Source organism: Aulonocara sp. 'chitande type north' Nkhata Bay, linkage group LG12 (assembly GCF_057382095.1).
Source record: "Aulonocara sp. 'chitande type north' Nkhata Bay isolate Kocher_YH1m ecotype deep benthic linkage group LG12, A_spYH_male_GT1.1, whole genome shotgun sequence".
Classification (NCBI taxonomy): Eukaryota; Metazoa; Chordata; class Actinopteri; order Cichliformes; family Cichlidae; genus Aulonocara; species Aulonocara sp. 'chitande type north' Nkhata Bay.
Genome location: NC_141355.1, coordinates 1,488,289 through 1,514,147, shown reverse-complemented (window position 1 = coordinate 1,514,147; position 25,859 = coordinate 1,488,289). Strand labels below are relative to the sequence as shown.

The window sequence follows — 25,859 nt, the reverse complement described above, 5'->3', positions numbered from 1 at the left end:
CAGTATAAGAAATAAATGAAAAATGTAAACATCTATGTTTAGTGAGCTTTGCAGTGTTGCTCTGTGGTGCAGCTACTGTAGCAAAGTTTACACACTGTGTCTACTTGGTGCACGTCTGACTCCGCCAACCCATAATGTTTCCACACCACTGAAGTTTTTTACCTCTCTTTTCAACCAACAGCAGTCACTCTCCTCTCCAAATAACTTCTGCTCAGCTTTCCGAGCTTCCCTCGGGTCCTCTTAATCAGCGGTCCCCAACCCCCGGGCCTCGGACCGGTAGCGGTCCGTGAGTCGTTTGGTACCGGGCCGCGAGAGTTGAGGCTCAGGTGTGAAATGTATGGTTTTCAGGGTTTTTATCGGTTTTCAGCGTTATTTTGTTATCGTCTTTATCGTTTACTCGGTTTTCCTGGGTCTTTTCACGTGTGTTATGAATAAATCTTCTTTTTTCCGGTACTGGTACTAGTTTTATTTTGTTGTATTTATCCGCGACACCTTAAAGGCCGGTCCGTGAAAATATTGTCGGGCATAAACCGGTCCGTGGCACAAAAAAGGTTGGAGACCGCTGCTCTTAATTGTTGTGACAGGTGTTCGAAATGCAGAGAGGTGCGCTCGATTTGCCACACGGAGCAGCGCGAGAGTAAAGCACGAGGGAGGGGCTAAAAATCGGCTCAGTCATTTTTAATGTTCGATTAATTGAGCAGCCCTAGCATGAGCCTATCCTCCTGAAGCCCCACCACCCGCAGGAGGTGCCGTAGGGGTCGGGTGCAATGTGTGTTGGGCGGTGGCAGGAGCGGAGGCCCTGGCAGACTGATTCCTGGGTACAGACACTGGCGGTTGGGACATGGACTGTCACCATTCTGGTGAGAAAGTTGTCTGAGTTAGTGCGTGAAGTTGAGAGGTACTGGATAGATATAGTTGGGCTCACTCTCCAGTCTCCTGGAGAGGGGCTGGACTCACTGCACTGGGTGAGAGGTGGCGGGCTGGCGTGGGTACCCTAGTATTCCCTCAGCTTGCTACCTGTATGTTGTGGATTCTCCCGGTGGATGAGAGGGTAAGCGCCGAATGACTGCTCAGAGTACCCGGCCTTCTTGGGCGGGGTCCTTGAGGGTGCCCCAACTGGGGACTCTGTTGTCCTACTGGGAAACATCAACGCTCATGCAGGCAATGACAGTGAGACCTGGAGGGATGTGACTGGGAGGAACGGGAGCAGCATTTTGTTACAGGACTTATGTGCAAACCAAAGTTTGTCCTTAACATGTTCAAACATAAGGGTGTCCATAAGTGCACGTGGCAGCAGGACATCCTAGGCTGCAGGTTGATGATCGATTCTGTAATTGCATCATCAGATCTGCGGCCATATGTTCTGGACACTCGGGTAAAGAGAGGGGCTGAGCTGTCAGCTGATCACATCCTGGTGGGGAGTTAGATCAGGGGGTGGGGAGGATGCTGGACAGACCTGGCACACATAAACGTATAGTGAGGGTGCGCTGGGAAGGTTGGCAGAGGCTCCAGTCTGCGAGATCTCAAACTCACACCTGCTTCAACAGCAGTTTGAGAGAGACTGGCGAGTCCCACAGTCTTATCCTTGGGATTAATCTTGACAGGGCAGCAGCTCTGATGCACAGGAAGTTTACCGCCTTATCTCCCATTTCAAAAATAACATTGCTTTGTTTTAAGCAATTGAGTTTCAAACTTGGATGTTGACAAAAGATTCAGGTGTTGATCATACAGAGTGGGAGAAATGGCATATTGTGTGTACATTTCCAATGGTTGATTCAAAAGCCAAGTTGTTTTGTCTGTGTTGACCTTTTTTTGTGGTGAGAGGGAAAAGAGATGGCCTGCTCCCTCAGATAAAGTGCCTCTCAGGGGTATCATTTATCTGAAAAACGATTTCCACCAAGAAAAAAATCTAGGGTTGGTAAGTAAAAAGCAAATTTATAGTCATCCCAGACAGGTAGACCCTCATCAGCATAACTGGGGAGTCAAAAAGATGAAAAGATGCTGCCACAAAAGACCCAGAATCTCCAATCGAATGTGTCGGTTTAATAATGGCCCCCTCTTGAGTGAAATACATGTCCCATCCAGGATCTGGTAAGACGAGAGACCTCAGAAGGTTTAAGGAGGGTTTCCCCCCCAGCTGTCTCAGGTGTGAGAGCGCCCTATCTGTCTTAACTATCCTGTTAACTCCCCTAACAGGCCACGAAACAGTCCTGCAGCCCTGGTTTTATGTTACACATCTATTCTTGTACAGGGATGACAGACTCGTGCTGTGATGATATAAGTTGGAGAGCCTCCCTCTGCCAGCCCCGCCCCCACTTCCCAAATACCCTGTATGAGATCCCTTTAGAGCTCCCAGTTCTTTGAGCACAGAGATGCCCTTCTCAGTGCACCTCCCGCTGGTTGTGATCCAATCCTTCTGACAAAGATGTTGTGAGGTTGTTCTAGGGTGGCTGTAGCCCAGATGGTAGAGCAGGTCACCTACTGTCTGCTCCAGTCTGCATGCCAAATATTCTTGGGAAAGGTACTAACTCCCATGTTGCTCTCCAGTGCATCCATCAGAATATGAATGGGTATGAAAGTTAGACAGAAAGCACGTAGAAACAGCGTAGAGGTGTAAATGGGTGTGAATGGGTAAATGAGGCAAGTTGTGCTTTGAAAGGAACCTTTTTTTAATCGCAGTGTAGCATCAAGTCAGTAATGGGATGGTGATCAGGTCAGCTATGTAGCAGAGGGGGTTGTTAATCAGTTAATAGCACCAGAGGGACAACAATGAGAAAACCCCCAAAACAGGAAGAGTCTACTGGTGGAGACCACTGACTTTTTTTTCCTCCTGATTTTTCAGATTTTTTTAGTTTTGCATTTTGCAGCGATCACTGTCTCTACTAGTAGCATGAAGCAATACGTGGACCCTACAAAGGTTGCACACGTAGCCCCACTCCTCTAGGATGGCATATGTATACGTACAATGCCAGAAGCTTTGCTCTGTCTCCCATCGAGAGTATGGAGGAGATTCAAGGAGACAGGATGCAACTCTAGAAGAGCTGGACAGGGCCATAGAAGGTCCTTAGCCCATTAGCAGGATCAGTATGTGCTTCTTTCTGCCAGGAGAAACAGGAAGAGCACAGAGCTACAAAATGACCGAAATGAACAGCCGGTGACCGACCAATCAGGACCAAACTTCATGACGTCCTCTAGTGCAGCGGTCCCCAACCACCGGGCCACGGACCAGTACCTGTCTGAGAGTCGTTTGGTACCAGGAAAGAGGCTCGGGTGTGAAATGTATGGTTCTTATCATCAACTCTGTTTCCCTGGGTCTTTTCCAGTTATGAATGAATCTTCTTTTTTTTGGTACTGGTTTTATTTTGTTGTATTTATCCGCGACACCTGAAAGGCCGGTCTGTGAGAATATTTTACAGATGAGAGGAGGTTCACCCTGAGCACATGTGACTGAAGCAATGGAGAAAGACATGTTTATGTAACATCGTTCAGCGTGACTGGTTTGGTGGCATATCCATGGAGTACACAGACCTCTACAGGTCATTAGGTACTGGGATCAAATCCTTGGATCCACAGACATTGTCATATGCTGGTGCAATGATTCCTGTGTTTCTCCTGGTGCATGACGACGCCCGGCCTCATGTGCTGAGAGTGTGCAGGCAGTTCCTGGAGGATGAAGGGATTGACACCATTACCTGGCACCCACGCTTGCTTGGCCTAAATTTAGTAGAACAGCTCTGGGACATTGTTTCAGTTCATCCAGCAGGTATCATCTCAGACGACTCGGTTCAGTGAGGCCCTGGTCTGGAGGAGATGCTGCAGGACACCATCCATCATCTCATTAGGAGCATGCCTGGATGTCATTGGGCATGCACAAAGCACCTGAGAGCCAAACAAACTACCGAGCACTGTTTTGAGTTGCTCAATGAAATTTCAGACTGCTGCATAATTCTTTGATTTTCGAGGTGTCTTTGAAATCTACCCTCTACAGGTTGAATTTCATTTTGATGATGTGGCATCCTTTCATTCTTAACACATTATTCATGTCAGCATAGATATCAGCATGATGTTTTTCCCCTACTGACATCTGAAGTGGTCCTTTTTTTCAGCAGTGTACTAGCAATCCAGCGTTAAATGGGAATTGCTCTCTGAGAGCATTTTTATGTTGTCAAAACAAGCATGAAAACTGTTAAAGTTTAACCAAGTCAAGGAGACGACAGAGTTGATGTGTTTATTGTAACAGACACCGACGTCATCATAGTATCAGAAAGAGTATGAAATGTGGGCGATTAGACTGTACATTTGAAAACTGATCAGAAACTGCAGATAAATCCTTCATCGCTTGCAGGAGGTGAACAGTTTGCAGTGGGAGCTCAGCTTCTCTCAGGCTCAGATGAAGAAATCTGAGCAGTCCTGGGAGCACAAGCACAACAGGTCAGATTAACTCTGCATACACTTCTGTCTCTGGTCTCTTACCTGCATCATAACGCTGCTGCTTTATGATCAGAATGTCAGGTGAGAACAAGATTCTGACTGACAAGTTGCAGGAGATGGAGAGTGAGAGCCAGCAGCTCCGAGCAGAAAACTCTGGTAAATGAGTCCAACACATGTAGATGCTTGTATAAGTTATATGTGATGCAGAGGGTTAACGTGTGTCTGTCTGCAGCCTTGAAGCGACAGTACGTGGAACTTCTCTCCATGCTGAACGTGAAGGAGCAGAGAATTTACCAAGCCACCAAACCTCAGTACAGCCTGGACACCGAGTCAGGTGTTCTGGAGGTGAGAGACGATGGGGGAGGTCGCTGGGTGGGATACGCTGTGATTCTCAGCAACACAAAAGCTGCTTAAAGCATTTGTGCTGATTTGAATGTTGTTATGGCTCATCTGCTTTCTAGCATTGACTCTTTGATGCAGGAAGTCACAAACCGATCAACATCAGCACAGCTTGACTCTCTTCCATGTACACTTCTGAAGCTCATGTAAAAACGTGTAAAAACGTGTAAAAACAGCTTAATTTTGATCTGTAATCGTTCATTTAGGAACGGAACAAGAATTTACCCTACCAAAGAGCACAGCAGGGCCAGTAATAGGTAAGGGTTTGTACGCCTCAGCATCTACACCCAAATCTGTGAATGCAATGAGAACGAGGCGACGTAGGGTCGATGTCATAGATGTGTCTGCTAAGAATCTCGGAGCAGTTTGACTCTCGGTGACCTCGACCTCAAGGTCAAGCTATCTGAAAGGTTTGTGGATACAAAGACTCGAGAACGAGGTGATTTGAAATGATACCATAGGTGTGTCTACGAGGAGGGCGAGGGTCCACACCAAACATCATATCAGAAACAATAAGACCTTCACACTGTTTACCTGAAGCGTGTTTACTGATTGCATGTGTTGTTACACTGAAAGGTGAATGTGTTGTCATTTGTGTTGAACAGCTATGATGAAATAAAGTTTGTAGCCCCTCACTTAATGCTTTAAAGCAATAAATAAGATCAAATATAACAAGTAAGTCGTTATGTAGTGAATAATGATCAAATAACAAACAGTTTTGCAGTTATAAGTGTAACTGTAGCAGGAGACCACGCTACCACATACAACAGGTAACCAGGCTGCAGCTTCCAGGTGTTTCACTAAATAAGAGGAATACGTTATTAGATGCACAGCTGGTGTGTGATCACTCCCTGAACCACTCTGCCACAGCTGGGCAACACAGTTAATTATCATTAACTTGCACTTGTACTCAGTCGTATCCTTTCTAATCTCTGTTTTCCAGTTGACTGTACTGGGAGCCTGCCAGTGTGCGTTTGATACTGAACCGTGTCCATGTAGTCGGACTGCTGCTGCCAGCAGGAAGCAGTTGGTCCAGTTACAACAGGAGGTAAACGTCATGTAACTCTGTCACTGCACCAAGTTCCAACTTTTGTTCTATTCGGGTCAGTTATTAGTGTGAATGCTTGAAAAGCATTCACAGTATTGTTATTCTAATCTTTATTATTATTAGTGTGAATGCTTGAAAAGCATTCACAGTATTGTTCTTCTAATCTTTATTAGTGTGAATGCTTGAAAAGCATTCACAGTATTGTTATTCTAATCTTTATTAGTGTGAATGCTTGAAAAGCATTCACAGTATTGTTCTTCTAATCTTTATTAGTGTGAATGCTTGAAAAGCATTCACAGTATTGTTCTTCTAATCTTTATTATTATTATATTTTATTATTTTTCCGTACGTTTTTTGAAAGCCTACTCCTTCAAAACCGTTCAACTTAGAAAAACCATTCAAACATCGTTAGATTCCTATTATTTTGGACATGACTGCTTCTAATTTTCTCATTTTTAACATTTATATTTTTAATTTTATTCAACTTTATTCAACAAAAATTTCCCATGTATTTCAATGGGGAGACCCTTCAAATTCTCATTCAACTTACTCATTTTTAAACTCTTACTACTTCCACATACATTGACATAGAGCCACCATTCAAACTTTAAAATGAAGACAAGACATTCAACTATTCAACTTGTATTTATCTTTTCAATATCTATTATACTTTTTCTTCAGTTCCAGTTTAAGTTTCATGATGTTTTTTCACCCGTTTCAGAGTTTATAATGGGTGTGTATGGGACGGAATGTTGGGGCTAGAGTGAGACAGCTCAACTGCTAGAGTGAGAGGAGCAAAAAAATTAATCTTAAAATCTTTTTTAAAACTGCTGCTGTGTCCACAGCGTTTGCTCTACAGGTATGATTTTACCCTCAAAACGTAGCCATGGCTGTCCTCTTTCATCCAATGTGTTTACTATTGTCCTAGGTGTTATGGTTCTTTCATAAATGTCACCAATGCACAGCCTCCTCCCTCCAACTCTTCCATAGACTCTAATGTTAAAATGGCTCAGAAGGTTCGTTTGAAAATCAGAAGAGCATGGTGTCTTTCCACTGTCACCACGTCCATATAATAAACTCCACAGACATGAAAACTGAGAATTTGGTAGACTAGAAGCTGCTGTCGCTCACGGTGAAAGAATTTCGTCAATACGACTTTTACTTTTCATTTGGGAACGATTTGTTTCGGCCTGACTTTTCTGTTCATTTTAAGGAGCAAAAGTGAGGTGCATGTCTGTGTCGTGTGTATGGAGCCATTGCGTGCAGTCACTATAGCAACCAGGCTCACACCTGCCTGCTTAACGAGCTCTCTCTCTCTCTCTCTCTCTGCCAAGATTTATCTTAAACACTTCTCTTTCAACTGCTGCTGTGTCCACAGTGTCACAGCCATCATTTTACCCTCAAAACGTCGCCATCGTTGTTCTTTTTCCAACATCTTGTCTTTCAAAGCTCAGGCATTTAAACTTTTTAAACTGTGTGGATCAAAGTGGAGGGATCACATTTGAGTCATTCAGTGATTCAAAGAATATGACCTTTTAATATTCATTCAGATGTTTTCTGACTCTAAATGTTCTTTTCTCATTTCTTAGGTTTTTCTAATTTACAATTAAAACATTTTCAGCTTTTTTCCAACTTCTTCTTCTGTGTAACCTTCAGCTTTTAGCAGTTCAGCACTTTTGTTTTCAGGTTAAATTCGGGTTTTTTTTTTATCTCATTCAAGATTTTTAACTTAAATTCAGTAATTAATTCATTTCAGTGCATACATTCAGATTCAAGCATTCACACTGCAGTTTCTTCAGAAAATGCACTTTCTAGTTATTAGTGTGAATGCTTGAAAAGCATTCACAGTATTGTTCTTCTAATCTTTATTATTATTTTTTCCTATTCCGTACGTTTTTCGCCGACTATCTCCTTCAAAACCGTTCAACTTAGAAAAACCATTCAAACACCATTAGATTCCTCTTCTTTTGGAATGGTGTGCTTCTACTTTTCTCATTTTTAACATTTATATTTTTAATTTTATTCAACTTTATTCAACAAAAATTTCCCATGTATTTCAATGGGGAGACCCTTCAAATTCTCATTCAACTTACTCATTTTTAAACTCTTACTACTTCAACATACGTTGACATAGAGCCACCATTCAAACTTTAAAACGAAGACAAGACATTCAACTATTCAACTTGTATTTATCTTTTCAATATCTATTATACTTTTTCTTCAGTTCCAGTTTAAGTTTCATGATGTTTTTTCACCCGTTTCAGAGTTTATAATGGGTGTGTATGGGACGGAATGTTGGGGCTAGAGTGAGGCAGCTCAACTGCTAGAGTGAGAGGAGCAAAAAAATTAATCTTAAAATCTTTTTTAAAACTGCTGCTGTGTCCGCAGCGTTTGCTCTACAGGTATGATTTTACCCTCAAAACGTAGCCATCGCTGTCCTCTTTCATCCAGTGTGTTTACTATTGTCCTAGGTGTTATGGTTCTTTCGTAAATGTCACCAATGCACAGCCTCCTCCCTCCAACTCTTCCATAGACTCTAATGTTAAAATGGCTCAGAAGGTTCGTTTGAAAATCAGAAGAGCATGGTGTCTTTCCACTGTCACCACGTCCATATAATAAACTCCACAGGCATGAAAACTGAGAATTCAGTAGACTAGACATTGCTGTCACTCACGGTGAAAGAATTTCGTCAATACGACTTTTACTTTTCATTTGGGAACGATTTGTTTCGGCCTGACTTTTCTGTTCATTTTAAGCAGCAAAAGTGAGGCGCATGTCTGTGTACGTGTGTATGGAGCCATTGGGTGCGGTCACTATAGCAACCAGGCTCACACCTGCCTGCTTAACGAGCTCTGCCTGCCACTGTACCAAGATTCATCTTAAGCACTTCTCTTTCAACTGCTGCTGTGTCCACAGTGTTACAGCCATCATTTTACCCTCAAATTGTCGCCATTATTGTTCTCTTTCCAACACCGTATCTTTCAAAGCTCAGGCATTTAAACTTTTTAAACTGTGTGGATCAAAGTGGAGGGATCACATTTTAGTCATTCAGTGATTCAAAGAATATGACCTTTTAATATTCATTCAGATGTTTTCTGACTCTAAATGTTCTTTTCTCATTTCTTAGGGTTTTCTAATTTACATTTAAAACATGTTCAGTTTTTTTCCAACTCCTTCTGTGTAACCTTCAGCTTTTAGCAGTTCAGCACCTTTGTTTTCAGGTTAAATTCATTTTTTTTTTGTTTTTTTTTAATCTCATTCAATATTTTTAACTCAAAATTCAGCAATTAATTCATTTCAGTGCATACATTCAGATTCAAGCATTCACACTGCAGTTTCTTCAGAAAATGCACTTTCTAGTTATTATATTTTATCTATTCCGTACGTTTTTTGAAAGCCTACTCCTTCAAAACCGTTCAACTTAGAAAAACCATTCAAACACCATTAGATTCCTATTCTTTTGGACATGATTGCTTGTATTTTTCTCATTTTTAACATTTATATTTTTAATTTTATTCAACTTTATTCAACAAAAATTTCCCATGTATTTCAATGGGGAGACCCTTCAAATTCTCATTCAACTTACTCATTTTTAAACTCTTACTACTTCCACATACGTTGACATAGAGCCACCATTCAAACTTTAAAACGAAGACAAGACATTCAACTATTCAACTTGTATTTATCTTTTCAATATCTATTATACTTTTTCTTCAGTTCCAGTTTAAGTTTCATGATGTTTTTTCACCCGTTTCAGAGTTTATAATGGGTGTGTATGGGACGGAATGTTGGGGCTAGAGTGAGACAGCTCAACTGCTAGAGTGAGAGGAGCGAAAAAAATTAATCTTAAAATCTTTTTTAAAACTGCTGCTGTGTCCGCAGCGTTTGCTCTACAGGTATGATTTTACCCTCAAAACGTAGCCATCGCTGTCCTCTTTCATCCAATGTGTTTACTATTGTCCTAGGTGTTATGGTTCTTTCGTAAATGTCACCAATGCACAGCCTCCTCCCTCCAACTCTTCCATAGACTCTAATGTTAAAACGGCTCAGAAGGTTGGTTTGAAAATCAGAAGAGCATGGTGTTTTTACACTGTCACCACGTCCATATAATAAACTCCACAGGCATGAAAACTGAGAATTAGGTAGACTAGACATTGCTGCCGCTCACGGTGAAAGAATTTTGTCAATACGACCTATACTTTTCATTTGGGAGCAATTTGTTTCGGCCTGACTTTTCTGTTCATTTTAAGCAGCAAAAGTGAGGCGCATGTCTGTGTACGTGTGTATGGAGCCATTGGGTGCAGTCACTATAGCAACCAGGCTCACACCTGCCTGCTTAACGAGCTCTGCCTGCCACTGTACCAAGATTCATCTTTAGCACTTCTCTTTCAACTGCTGCTGTGTCCACAGTGTTACAGCCATCATTTTACCCTCAAATTGTCGCCATTATTGTTCTCTTTCCAACACCGTGTCTTTCAAAGCTCAGGCATTTAAACTTTTTAAACTGTGTGGGTCCAAGTGGAGGGATCACATTTGAGTCATTCAGTGATTCAAAGAATATGACCTTTTAATATTCATTCAGATGTTTTCTGACTCTAAATGTTCTTTTCTCATTTCTTAGGGTTTTCTAATTTACAATTAAAACATTTTCAGCTTTTTTCCAACTTCTTCTTCTGTGTAACCTTCAGCTTTTAGCAGTTCAGCACTTTTGTTTTCAGGTTAAATTCAGGGTTGTTTTTTTTTATCTCATTCAATATTTTTAACTCAAAATTCAGTAATTAATTCATTTCAGTGCATACATTCAGATTCAAGCATTCACACTGCAGTTTCTTCAGAAAATGCACTTTCTAGTTATTATTAGTGTGAATGCTTGAAAAGCATTCACAGTATTGTTCTTCTAATCTTTATTATTATATTTTATTCTGTATTCCGTACGTTTTTTGAAAGCCTACTCCTTCAAAACCGTTCAACTTAGAAAAACCATTCAAACATCGTTAGATTCCTATTATTTTGGAAAACATTGCTTCTATTTTTCTCATTTTTAACATTTATATTTTTAATTTTATTCAACTTTATTCAACAAAAATTTCCCATGTATTTCAATGGGGAGACCCTTCAAATTCTCATTCAACTTACTCATTTTTAAACTCTTACTACTTCCACATACGTTGACATAGAGCCACCATTCAAACTTTAAAACGAAGACAAGACATTCAACTATTCAACTTGTATTTATCTTTTCAATATCTATTATACTTTTTCTTCAGTTCCAGTTTAAGTTTCATGATGTTTTTTCACCCGTTTCAGAGTTTATAATGGGTGTGTATGGGACGGAATGTTGGGGCTAGAGTGAGGCAGCTCAACTGCTAGAGTGAGAGGAGCAAAAAAATTAATCTTAAAATATTTTTTAAAACTGCTGCTGTGTCCGCAGCGTTTGCTCTACAGGTATGATTTTACCCTCAAAACGTAGCCATCGTTGTCCTCTTTCATCCAATGTGTTTACTATTGTCCTAGGTGTTATGGTTCTTTCATAAATGTCACCAATGCACAGCCTCCTCCCTCCAACTCTTCCATAGACTCTAATGTTAAAACGGCTCAGAAGGTTCGTTTGAAAATCAGAAGAGCATGGTGTCTTTCCACTGTCACCACGTCCATATAATAAACTCCACAGGCATGAAAACTGAGAATTCAGTAGACTAGAAGCTGCTGTCGCTCACGGTGAAAGAATTTTGTCAATACGACTTTTACTTTTCATTTGGGAACGATTTGTTTCGGCCTGACTTTTCTGTTCATTTTAAGCAGCAAAAGTGAGGTGCATGTCTGTGTACGTGTGTATGGAGCCATTGGGTGCGGTCACTATAGCAACCAGGCTCACACCTGCCTGCTTAACGAGCTCTGCCTGCCACTGTGCCAAGATTCATCTTAAGCACTTCTCTTTCAACTGCTGCTGTGTCCACAGTGTTACAGCCATCATTTTACCCTCAAATTGTCGCCATTATTGTTCTCTTTCCAACACCGTATCTTTCAAAGCTCAGGCATTTAAACTTTTTAAACTGTGTGGATCAAAGTGGAGGGATCACATTTGAGTCATTCAGTGATTCAAAGAATATGACCTTTTAATATTCATTCAGATGTTTTCTGACTCTAAATGTTCTTTTCTCATTTCTTAGGGTTTTCTAATTTACATTTAAAACATTTTCAGTTTTTTTTCCAACTCCTTCTTCTGTGTAACCTTCAGCTTTTAGCAGTTCAGCACCTTTGTTTTCAGGTTAAATTCGGGGGTTTTTTTGTTTTGTTTTTTAATCTCATTCAATATTTTTAACTCAAAATTCAGCAATTAATTCATTTCAGTGCATACATTCAGATTCAAGCATTCACACTGCAGTTTCTTCAGAAAATGCACTTTCTAGTTATATTTTATTATTTTTCCGTACGTTTTTTGAAAGCCTACTCCTTCAAAACCGTTCAACTTAGAAAAACCATTCAAACACCGTTAGATTCCTATTCTTTTGGACAACATTGCTTCTATTTTTCTCATTTTTAACATTTATATTTTTAATTTTATTCAACTTTTTTCAACAAAAATTTATAATGTATTTCAATGGGGAGACCCTTCAAATTCTCATTCAACTTCCTCCTCTTTAAACTGTATCTACTTCCACATACATTGACATAGAGCCACCATTCAAACTTTAAAACGAAGACAAGACATTCAACTATTGAACTTGTATTTATCTTTTCAATATCTATTATACTTTTTCTTCAGTTCCAGTTTAAGTTTCATGATGTTTTTTCACCCGTTTCAAAGTTTATAATGGGTGTGTATGGGACGGAATGTTGGGGCTAGAGTGAGACAGCTCAACTGCTAGAGTGAGAGGAGCAAAAAAATTTATCTTAAAATCTTTTTTAAAACTGCTGCTGTGTCCGCAGCGTTTGCTCTACAGGTATGATTTTACCCTCAAAACGTAGCCATGGCTGTCCTCTTTCATCCAATGTGTTTACTATTGTCCTAGGTGTTACGGTTCTTTCATAAATGTCACCAATGCACAGCCTCCTCCCTCCAACTCTTCCATAGACTCTAATGTTAAAATGGCTCAGAAGGTTCGTTTGAAAATCAGAAGAGCATGGTGTCTTTACACTGTCACCACGTCCATATAATAAACTCCACAGGCATGAAAACTGAGAATTAGGTAGACTAGACATGGCTGTCGCTCACGGTGAAAGAATTTTGTCAGTACGACTTTTACTTTTCATTTGGGAACGATTTGTTTCGGCCTGACTTTTCTGTTCATTTTAAGCAGCAAAAGTGAGGCGCATGTCTGTGTACGTGTGTATGGAGCCATTGGGTGCGGTCACTATAGCAACCAGGCTCACACCTGCCTGCTTAACGAGCTCTGCCTGCCACTGTACCAAGATTCATCTTAAGCACTTCTCTTTCAACTGCTGCTGTGTCCACAGTGTTACAGCCATCATTTTACCCTCAAATTGTCCCCATTATTGTTCTCTTTCCAACACCGTGTCTTTCAAAGCTCAGGCATTTAAACTTTTTAAACTGTGTGGATCAAAGTGGAGGGATCACATTTGAGTCATTCAGTGATTCAAAGAATATGACCTTTTAATATTCATTCAGATGTTTTCTGACTCTAAATGTTCTTTTCTCATTTCTTAGGGTTTTCTAATTTACATTTAAAGCATTTTCAGCTTTTTTCCAACTTCTTCTTCTGTGTAACCTTCAGCTTTTAGCAGTTCAGCACTTTTGTTTTCAGGTTAAATTCGGGTTTTTTTTTTAAATCTCATTCAAAATTTTTAACTTAAATTCAGTGATTATTTCATTTCAATGCATACATTCAGATTCAAGCATTCACACTGCAGTTTCTTCAGAAAATGCACTTTCTAGTTCTATTTTATTCTTCCGTACGTTTTTTGAAAGCCTACTCCTTCAAAACCGTTCAACTTAGAAAAACCATTCAAACATCGTTAGATTCCTATTATTTTGGACATGACTGCTTCTATTTTTCTCATTTTTAACATTTATATTTTTAATTTTATTCAACTTTATTCAACAAAAATTTCCCATGTATTTCAATGGGGAGACCCTTCAAATTCTCATTCAACTTACTCATTTTTAAACTCTTACTACTTCCACATACATTGACATAGAGCCACCATTTAAACTTTAAAACGAAGACAAGACATTCAACTATTCAACTTGTATTTATCTTTTCAATATCTATTATACTTTTTCTTCAGTTCCAGTTTAAGTTTCATGATGTTTTTTCACCCGTTTCAGAGTTTATAATGGGTGTGTATGGGACGGAATGTTGGGGCTAGAGTGAGGCAGCTCAACTGCTAGAGTGAGAGGAGCAAAAAAATTAATCTTAAAATCTTTTTTAAAACTGCTGCTGTGTCCGCAGCGTTTGCTCTACAGGTATGATTTTACCCTCAAAACGTAGCCATGGCTGTCCTCTTTCATCCAATGTGTTTACTATTGTCCTAGGTGTTATGGTTCTTTCGTAAATGTCACCAATGCACAGCCTCCTCCCTCCAACTCTTCCATAGACTCTAATGTTAAAATGGCTCAGAAGGTTCGTTTGAAAATCAGAAGAGCATGGTGTCTTTCCACTGTCACCACGTCCATATAATAAACTCCACAGGCATGAAAACTGAGAATTCAGTAGACTAGAAGCTGCTGTCGCTCACGGTGAAAGAATTTTGTCAATACGACTTTTACTTTTCATTTGGGAACGATTTGTTTCGGCCTGACTTTTCTGTTCATTTTAAGCAGCAAAAGTGAGGCGCATGTCTGTGTCGTGTGTATGGAGCCATTGGGTGCGGTCACTATAGCAACCAGGCTCACACCTGCCTGCTTAACGAGCTCTCCCTGCCACTGTACCAAGATTCATCTTAAGCACTTCTCTTTCAACTGCTGCTGTGTCCACAGTGTTACAGCCATCATTTTACCCTCAAAACGTCGCCATTATTGTTCTCTTTCCAACACCGTGTCTTTCAAAGCTCAGGCATTTAAACTTTTTAAACTGTGTGGATCAAAGTGGAGGGATCACATTTGAGTCATTCAGTGATTCAAAGAATATGACCTTTTAATATTCATTCAGATGTTTTCTGACTCTAAATGTTCTTTTCTCATTTCTTAGGGTTTTCTAATTTACATTTAAAACATTTTCAGTTTTTTTCCAACTCCTTCTTCTGTGTAACCTTCAGCTTTTAGCAGTTCAGCACCTTTGTTTTCAGGTTAAATTCGGTTTTTTTTGTTGTTGTTTTTTAATCTCATTCAATATTTTTAACTCAAAATTCAGCAATTAATTCATTTCAGTGCATACATTCAGATTCAAGCATTCACACTGCAGTTTCCTCAGAAAATGCACTTTCTAGTTCTATTTTATTATTATTCTGTATTCCGTACGTTTTTTGTAATCTATCTCCTTCAAAACCGTTCAACTTAGAAAAACCATTCAAACACCGTTAGATTCCTATTCTTTTGGACAACATTGCTTCTATTTTTCTCATTTTTAACATTTATATTTTTAATTTTATTCAACTTTTTTCAACAAAAATTTATAATGTATTTCAATGGGGAGACCCTTCAAATTCTCATTCAACTTCCTCCTCTTTAAACTGTATCTACTTCCACATACATTGACATAGAGCCACCATTCAAACTTTAAAACGAAGACAAGACATTCAACTATTCAACTTGTATTTATCTTTTCAATATCTATTATACTTTTTCTTCAGTTCCAGTTTAAGTTTCATGATGTTTTTTCACCCGTTTCAAAGTTTATAATGGGTGTGTATGGGACGGAATGTTGGGGCTAGAGTGAGACAGCTCAACTGCTAGAGTGAGAGGAGCAAAAAAATTAATCTTAAAATCTTTTTTAAAACTGCTGCTGTGTCCGCAGCGTTTGCTCTACAGGTATGATTTTACCCTCAAAACGTAGCCATCGCTGTCCTCTTTCATCCAATGTGTTTACTATTGCCCTAGGTGTTATGGTTCTTTCGTAAATGTCACCAATGCACAGCCTCCTCCCTCCAACTCTTCCATAGACTCTAATGTTAAAATGGCTCAGAAGGTTCGTTTGAAAATCAGAAGAGCATGGTGTCTTTACACTGTCACCACGTCCATATAATAAACTCCACAGGCATGAAAACTGAGAATTCAGTAGACTAGACATTGCTGTCACTCACGGTGAAAGAATTTTGTCAATACGACTTTTACTTTTCATTTGGGAACGATTTGTTTTGGCCTGACTTTTCTGTTCATTTTAAGCAGCAAAAGTGAGGCGCATGTCTGTGTACGTGTGTATGGAGCCATTGGGTGCGGTCACTATAGCAACCAGGCTCACACCTGCCTGCTTAACGAGCTCTGCCTGCCACTGTACCAAGATTCATCTTAAGCACTTCTCTTTCAACTGCTGCTGTGTCCACAGTGTTACAGCCATCATTTTACCCTCAAAACGTCGCCATTATTGTTCTCTTTCCAACACCGTATCTTTCAAAGCTCAGGCATTTAAACTTTTTAAACTGTGTGGATCAAAGTGGAGGGATCACATTTGAGTCATTCAGTGATTCAAAGAATATGACCTTTTAATATTCATTCAGATGTTTTCTGACTCTAAATGTTCTTTTCTCATTTCTTAGGGTTTTCTAATTTACATTTAAAACATTTTCAGTTTTTTTCCAACTCCTTCTTCTGTGTAACCTTCAGCTTTTAGCAGTTCAGCACCTTTGTTTTCAGGTTAAATTCGTTTTTTTTTTTTGTTTTTTTTTTAATCTCATTCAATATTTTTAACTCAAAATTCAGCAATTAATTCATTTCAGTGCATACATTCAGATTCAAGCATTCACACTGCAGTTTCTTCAGAAAATGCACTTTCTAGTTATTAGTGTGAATGCTTGAAAAGCATTCACAGTATTGTTATTCTAATCTTTATTAGTGTGAATGCTTGAAAAGCATTCACAGTATTGTTATTCGAATCTTTATTAGTGTGAATGCTTGAAAAGCATTCACAGTATTGTTATTCGAATCTTTATTATTAGTGTGAATGCTTGAAAAGCATTCACAGTATTGTTATTAGTGTGAATGCTTGAAAAGCATTCACAGTATTGTTATTCGAATCTTTATTATTATTATATATTCCGTACGTTTTTTGGCATCTAACTCCTTCGAAACCGTTCAACTTAGAAAAACCATTCAAACACCGTTAGATTCCTATTCTTTTGGACATGACTGCTTCTATTTTTCTCATTTTTAACATTTATATTTTTAATTTTATTCAACTTTATTCAACAAAAATTTCCCATGTATTTCAATGGGGAGACCCTTCAAATTCTCATTCAACTTACTCATTTTTAAACCCTTACTACTTCAACATACGTTCACATAGAGCCACCATTCAAACTTTAAAACGAAGACAAGACATTCAACTATTCAACTTGTATTTATCTTTTCAATATCTGTTATACTTTTTCTTCAGTTCCAGTTTAAGTTTCATGATGTTTTTTCACCCGTTTCAGAGTTTATAATGGGTGTGTATGGGACGGAATGTTGGGGCTAGAGTGAGGCAGCTCAACTGCTAGAGTGAGAGGAGCAAAAAAATTAATCTTAAAATCTTTTTTAAAACTGCTGCTGTGTCCGCAGCGTTTGCTCTACAGGTATGATTTTACCCTCAAAACGTAGCCATGGCTGTCCTCTTTCATCCAATGTGTTTACTATTGTACTAGGTGTTATGGTTCTTTCATAAATGTCACCAATGCACAGCCTCCTCCCTCCAACTCTTCCATAGACTCTAATGTTAAAATGGCTCAGAAGGTTCGTTTGAAAATCAGAAGAGCATGGTGTCTTTCCACTGTCACCACGTCCATATAATAAACTCCACAGGCATGAAAACTGAGAATTAGGTAGACTAGACATTGCTGTCGCTCACGGTGAAAGAATTTTGTCAATACGACTTTTACTTTTCATTTGGGAGCGATTTGTTTCGGCCTGACTTTTCTGTTCATTTTAAGCAGCAAAAGTGAGGTGCATGTCTGTGTGCGTGTGTATGGAGCCATTGGGTGCGGTCACTATAGCAACCAGGCTCACACCTGCCTGCTTAACGAGCTCTGCCTGCCACTCTGCCAAAATTCATCTTAAGCACTTCTCTTTCAACTGCTGCTGTGTCCACAGTGTTACAGCCATCATTTTACCCTCAAATTGTCGCCATTATTGTTCTCTTTCCAACACCGTATCTTTCAAAGCTCAGGCATTTAAACTTTTTAAACTGTGTGGATCAAAGTGGAGGGATCACATTTGAGTCATTCAGTGATTCAAAGAATATGACCTTTTAATATTCATTCAGATGTTTTCTGACTCTAAATGTTCTTTTCTCATTTCTTAGGGTTTTCTAATTTACATTTAAAACATTTTCAGTTTTTTTCCAACTTCTTCTTCTGTGTAACCTTCAGCTTTTAGCAGTTCAGCACCTTTGTTTTCAGGTTAAATTCGGTTTTTTTTTTTTGGTTTTTTTTTTATCTCATTCAATATTTTTAACTCAAAATTCAGCAATTAATTCATTTCAGTGCATACATTCAGATTCAAGCATTCACACTGCAGTTTCTTCAGAAAATGCACTTTCTAGTTCTAATCTTTATTATTATTATTATATTTTATTCTGTATTCCGTACGTTTTTTGTACTCCTACTCCTTCAAAACCGTTCAACTTAGAAAAACCATTCAAACACCATTAGATTCCTCTTCTTTTGGACATGACTGCTTCTATTTTTCATATTTTTAACATTTATATTTTTAATTTTATTCAACTTTATTCAAAAAAAATTTCCCAAAATTTCCCATGTATTTCAATGGGGAGACCCTTCAAATTCTCATTCAACTTATTCATTTTTAAACTCTTACTACTTCCACATACATTGACATAGAGCCACCATTCAAACTTTAAAACGAAGACAAGACATTCAACTATTCAACTTGTATTTATCTTTTCAATATCTATTATACTTTTTCTTCAGTTCCAGTTTAAGTTTCATGATGTTTTTTCACCCGTTTCAGAGTTTATAATGGGTGTGTATGGGACGGAATGTTGGGGCTAGAGTGAGGCAGCTCAACTGCTAGAGTGAGAGGAGCAAAAAAATTAATCTTAAAATCATTTTTAAAACTGCTGCTGTGTCCGCAGCGTTTGCTCTACAGGTATGATTTTACCCTCAAAACGTAGCCATGGCTGTCCTCTTTCATCCAATGTGTTTACTATTGTCCTAGGTGTTATGGTTCTTTCATAAATGTCACCAATGCACAGCCTCCTCCCTCCAACTCTTCCATAGACTCTAATGTTAAAATGGCTCAGAAGGTTCGTTTGAAAATCAGAAGAGCATGGTGTCTTTACACTGTCACCACGTCCATATAATAAGCTCCACAGGCATGAAAACTGAGAATTAGGTAGACTAGACATGGCTGTCGCTCACGGTGAAAGAATTTTGTCAATACGACATGTACTTTTCATTTGGGAACGATTTGTTTCGGCCTGACTTTTCTGTTCATTTTAAGCAGCAAAAGTGAGGTGCATGTCTGTGTCGTGTGTATGGAGCCATTGGGTGCGGTCACTATAGCAACCAGGCTCACACCTGCCTGCTTAACGAGCTCTCTCTGCCACTCTGCCAAGATTCATCTTAAACACTTCTCTTTCAACTGCTGCTGTGTCCACAGTGTTAAAGCCATCATTTTACCCTCAAAACGTCGCCATCGTTGTTCTCTTTCCAACATCTTGTCTTTCAAAGCTCAGACATTTAAACTTTTTAAACTGTGTGGATCAAAGTGGAGGGATCACATTTTCTTCATTCAGTGATTCAAAGAATATGAACTTTTAATATTCATTCAGATGTTTTCTGACTCTAAATGTTCTTTTCTCATTTCTTAGGGTTTTCTAATTTACATTTAAAACATTTTCAGCTTTTTTCCAACTTCTGCTTCTGTGTAACCTTCAGCTTTTAGCAGTTCAGCACCTTTGTTTTCAGGTTAAATTTGGTTGTTTTTTTTTTTGTTTTTTTTTTAAATTTCATTCAATATTTTTAACTCAAAATTCAGCAATTAATTCATTTCAGTGCATACATTCAGATTCAAGCATTCACACTGCAGTTTCTTCAGAAAATGCACTTTCTAGTTATTATTATTATTATATTTTATCTATTCCGTACGTTTTTTGTAATCCTATAACTTCAAAACCGTTCAACTTAGAAAAAACATTCAAACACCGTTAGATTCCTATTCTTTTGGACAACACTGCTTCTACTTTTCATATTTTTAACATTTATATTTTTAATTTTATTCAACTTTATTCAACAAAAATTTATAATGTATTTCAATGGGGAGACCCTTCAAATCCTCATTCAACTTACTCATTTTTAAACTCTTACTACTTCCACATACATTGACATAGAGCCACCATTCAAACTTTAAAACGAAGACAAGACATTCAACTATTCAACTTGTATTTATCTTTTCAATATCTATTATACTTTTTCTTCAGTTCCAGTTTAAGTTTCATGATGTTTTTTCACCCGTTTCAGAGTTTATAATGGGTGTGTATGGGACGGAATGTTGGGGCTAGAGTGAGGCAGCTCAACTGCTAGAGTGAGAGGAGCAAAAAAATTAATCTTAAAATCTTTTTTAAAACTGCTGCTGTGTCCACAGCGTTTGCTCTACAGGTATGACTTTACCCTCAAAACGTAGCCATGGCTGTCCTCTTTCATCCAATGTGTTTACTATTGTACTAGGTGTTATGGTTCTTTCATAAATGTCACCAATGCACAGCCTCCTCCCTCCAACTCTTCCATAGACTCTAATGTTAAAATGGCTCAGAAGGTTCGTTTGAAAATCAGAAGAGCATGGTGTCTTTCCACTGTCACCACGTCCATATAATAAGCTCCACAGGCATGAAAACTGAGAATTAGGTAGACTAGACATGGCTGTCGCTCACGGTGAAAGAATTTTGTCAATACGACATGTACTTTTCATTTGGGAAGAATTTGTTTGGGCCTGACTTTTCTGTTCATTTTAAGCAGCAAAAGTGAGGTGCATGTCTGTGTACGTGTGTATGGAGCCATTGGGTGCAGTCACTATAGCAACCAGGCTCACACCTGCCTGCTTAACGAGCTCTGCCTGCCACTGTACCAAGATTCATCTTAAACACTTCTCTTTCAACTGCTGCTGTGTCCACAGTGTTACAGCCATCATTTTACCCTCAAATTGTCGCCATTATTGTTCTCTTTCCAACACCGTGTCTTTCAAAGCTCAGGCATTTAAACTTTTTAAACTGTGTGGATCAAAGTGGAGGGATCACATTTGAGTCATTCAGTGATTCAAAGAATATGACCTTTTAATATTCATTCAGATGTTTTCTGACTCTAAATGTTCTTTTCTCATTTCTTAGGGTTTTCTAATTTACAATTAAAACATTTTCAGCTTTTTTCCAACTTCTTCTTCTGTGTAACCTTCAGCTTTTAGCAGTTCAGCACTTTTGTTTTCAGGTTAAATTCGTTTTTTTTTTTTTTTATCTCATTCAATATTTTTAACTCAAAATTCAGCAATTAATTCATTTCAGTCCATACATTCAGATTCAAGCATTCACACTGCAGTTTCTTCAGAAAATGCACTTTCTAGTCTTTATTATTGTGTGGATGCTTTAAGCATCCACACTATTGTTTTCCTGTTTCTCTTTATTCTTTATTATTATTATTCTAGTTGCTTCCGTACACTTTTCGCCGTTAAACTACTTCCACAATTTTCAGCCGATTTTCACCGTTCAAATTTTAAACTATTCAGCTATTTTTGCTAATTCCTGCTATGATTTTTGCTATTTTTAACTATTATACTTTTTAAAATATTCCACTTTTTTCCTTTAATTTGTCCCATTGAAATGAATGGGAAACTTCAGCAATTCTGCTAAAATTTGCTTGTTTTTGAAACTTAACTACTTCCTCATATGTTCACCTAGAACAACCATTCAAACTTTAAAATGTTCACAAATTATTGGGCTATTCAGGTATGATTCAGCTTTTTCAAATCTTTTACTGTTTTACTTTTATGCCTCTTAAAGTTTTGAGTTGCAAAATTGTGATTTTTCAGAAAATACATGTGTTGTTATGGTTGCTATGCTCTTGGCTTCCAGTGTGCCACTGAAGGTTTTGCAATTTTCACTTCATGTCCGAACAACTTCCTGCTACTTGCTCAATTTTCACTCAACTTCCACAAATTATACATCAAAACGTAGGTATTTTTGCTGGCTTTCAGAAAATGTCACCATCATTGTTGTGGGATTTATAGAATTTTTGCAAATCTCCTCAGACTAACACAAGGTCAGAAAACTCTCCATATAAAGTGAATGGAGAGCTTGTTCAAAATCACCGCTGGATTTCTGTAATGAGAGGCATATTCGAATCGTCATATCTCCTTAACGAAGCAAAGTTAAGACATGAGGCTTGTCCCCGAATATCTTCAGACACCCCTGACGCTCACAATTCAAGAATTTCTTTCTCACCTATTACCGTTCTGAAATGAGTTGGACTTGTTTGAGGGTAGGAAATTCGTCCTTCGCTCAGATTTCTTCAGATTTCAAACTGTGGAAATGAACCACTTTTTTCTCTCGTCATAACTTTTTGTTGGATTTCCACAGAGACCTGAAAATTTCCATGATTGTTCACCAAAGCCTGCTGTCTCTTACGGTGAAAGAATGATATCGATACTCCAAATAGATTTCGAGTTAGAAAGCGTTGTTTGAGGGCAAGTCAAGGCAGTTTTTGCTTCGCTCTACTCAGTTATGGTGCATTAGCAGTCAAATATCTTTAATAATTCATATTTTAATGATAAATTGTAAACACTGGAAGATTCCCCCATCTCTTCTGAACAAAACGGTGTAAGAATGACCGCTCTAGCCCCTACGGTTTGGAAATTATGGTCATTTGTTTGAGGGGAGTCCTCACTATGAGAAATAGGCTGCAATAATCCTGTGCCTCTCTGTGCTGCGTGTGTAAAAAGAGGCACATGTTTTGGCGGGAAAAAGTACACAGGCTCTCTGATTGGTGGATTCAAATTCAGCAGCTCCCAGGCTGACCTAGAAACTTACTTCTCTCTCCCTGTGCATTTTTTTGCTGATTTTTTCATTTAACAAGTATATTTGAGGGACCCTCAGCATGTTCAGCATTTTTTCAGCTGTCCATTTTGCTTTTCCAATTTTTCTGTTTAACTTATTACTATTGTGCTAAATAATACTATTTCTGCTATTTTATAAGATTTGTGCCTAATATAGTATTTCTGCTAAATTACAATATTTCTGCTTTTTATACTATTTGTGCTAAAACATAGTATTTCTACTAAATGTAGTATTTATGCTTAATCATACTATTTCTGCTTTTTATGGGATTTGTGCCTAATATAGTATTTCTGCTTTTTATAGGATTTTTGCTCAAACATAGTATTTCTACTAAATGTAGTGTTTATGCTTAATCATCCTATTTCTGCTTTTTATAGGATTTGTGCTTAATATAGTATTTCTGCTAAATTATAGTATTTCTGCTTTTTATAGTATTTGTGCTAAAACATAGTATTTCTACTAAATGTAGTATTTATGCTTAATCATAGTATTTCTATATATTTCTGCCAGGTCCCCAGGCAGCCAATCCTCTGTGAGGACTGAGAAATTCAAATTTTCAAATCAGGGCCTGCACAGCTTCCCAGCCAATCATATATGTGTCCTGAGGCATTCAAATTTGCATATTGGGGCCTTCATGGCTTCTAAGCCAGCCAATCATATCTGAGGGCTGAGGAATTCAAATCCACAAATCAGGGCCTGCACAGCTTCCCAGCCAGCCAATCATGTATGTGGGCTCCAGGTATTCAAATTTGCATATTGGGGAATTCGTGGCTTCTAAGTCAACAAGTCATCCATGTCATATATCTCTAAAAATTCACATTTTAATGATAAATTGTTAACACTGGAAGATTCCCCCATCTCTTTTGAACAAAACAGTGTAAGAATGACCGCTCTAGCCCCTACGGTTAGGAAATTATGGTCATTTGTTTGAGGGGAGTCCTCACTATGAGAAATAGGCTGCAATAATCCTGTGCCTCTCTGTGCTGCTGCGTGTGTAAAAAGATGCACCTGTTTTGGCGGGAAAACGTAAACAGCCACTCTGATTGGTGGATTTAAATTCGGCAGCTCTCTCCCTCTGTGTGTGTGTGTGTGTGTGTGTGTGTGTGTTTAGTGGGAGAGAGAGGACCCTGCCCTTATTTGGCAGCATGTCATTGTAGGATTTAAATTGAATATAGTTAGACTGGTTGACTGGATTAGAGCCTGTGTTTGTGTGTCCCTCTTTGCATTTGTGTTTCAATAAGTTATTACTATTCTGCTAAATCATATTATTTCTGGTACTTTTCGGTACTTGTGCTAAATACAGTATTTCTGCTAAATCATACTATTTCTGCTTTTCATAGGATTTATGCCTAATATAGTATTTCTGCTAAATTATAGTATTTCTGCTTTTTATAGGATTTGTGCCTAACATAGTATTTCTGCTAAATTATAGTATTTCTGCTTTTTATAGGATTTGTGCTTAACATAGTATTTCTGCTAAATTATAGTTTTTCTTCTTTTTATAATATTTGTGCTAAAACATAGTATTTCTACTAAATGTAGTATTTATGCTTAATAATAGTATTTCTATATATTTCTGCCAGGTCCCCAGGCAGCCAATCCTCTGTGAGGACTGAGACATTCAAATTTTCAAATCAGGGCCTGCACAGTTTCCCAGCCAATCAAATAAGTGTCCTGAGGCATTCAAATTTGCATATTGGGGCCTTCGTGGCTTCTAAGCCAGCCAATCATATCTGAGGGCTGAGGAATTCAAATCCACAAATCAGGGCCTGCACGGCTTCCCAGCCAGCCAATCACATATGTGGTCTCAGGCATTCAAATTTGCATATTGGGGAATTCGTGGCTTCTAAGTCAACAAGTCATCCATGTCATATATCTCTAAAAATTCATATTTTAATATTAAATTGTCAACACTTGAAGATTCCCCCATCTCTTCTGAACAAAACGGTGTAAGAATGACCGTTCTAGCCCCTACGGTTAGGAAATTACGGTCATTTGTTTGAGGGGAGTCGTCACTATGAGAAATAGACTGCAAAAATCCTGTGTCTCTCTGTGCTGCTGCGTGTGTAAACAGATGCACCTGTTTTGGTGGGGAAAAGTGCACAGCCTCTCTGATTGGTGGATTCAAATTCACCAGCTCCCAGGCTGACCTAGAAACTTACTTCTCTCTCCCTGTGTGTGTGTATGTGTGTGTGTGTGTGTGTGTGTGTGTGTGTGTGTGTGTGTGTGTGTGTGTGACAGAGAGAGAGAGAGAGAGAGAGAGAGAGAGAAAGGCTTTTAATGGGATGATCTCATTCTAAGATTTAAATTCAATATATTTAGACTGGTTGACTGAATTGGATCTTGTGTGTGGGTCTCTCTGTGCATGTGTGTTTCCTCATGTGTACATATTTGTGATTGTGTGGCTGTAATAAATTTTTCTGCAGATTTTTGTCATTTAACAAGTATATTTGAGGGACCCTCAGCATGTTCAGCATTTTTTCAGCTGTCCATTTTGCTTTTCCAATTTTTCTGTTTAACTTATTACTATTGTGCTAAATCATACTATTTCTGCTATTTTATAAGATTTGTGCTTAATATACTATTTCTGCTTTTATAGGATTTGTGCTTAATATAGTATTTCTGCTAAATGTAGTATTTATGCTTAATCATACTATTTCTGCTTTTTATAGTATTTGTGCTTAATATAGTATTTCTGCTAAATTTAGTATTTCTGATTAATTATAGTTTTTCTACTAAATCATAGTACAGTATTTCTGCTTTTTATGGGATTTGTGCTAAAACAAAGTATTTCTACTAAATGTAGTATTTGTGCTTAATCATAC

General features: G+C 38.3%; 1 protein-coding gene across 3 annotated transcripts in view; it reads left to right on the top strand.

The window, feature by feature from the left end:
- Positions 1 to 25,859, top strand: part of ccdc125 (coiled-coil domain containing 125) — an 82,490-nt gene that overhangs the window by 16,906 nt on the left and 39,725 nt on the right. For all 3 annotated transcript variants that reach the window (XM_086313134.1, XM_086313135.1, XM_086313133.1), the window contains 4 exons: positions 4,346 to 4,431; positions 4,505 to 4,587; positions 4,664 to 4,776; positions 5,774 to 5,878. In XM_086313134.1, coding sequence (XP_086169260.1) covers positions 4,346 to 4,431; positions 4,505 to 4,587; positions 4,664 to 4,776; positions 5,774 to 5,878 — 387 coding nt within the window. The remainder of the gene's footprint in view (positions 1 to 4,345; positions 4,432 to 4,504; positions 4,588 to 4,663; positions 4,777 to 5,773; positions 5,879 to 25,859) is intronic.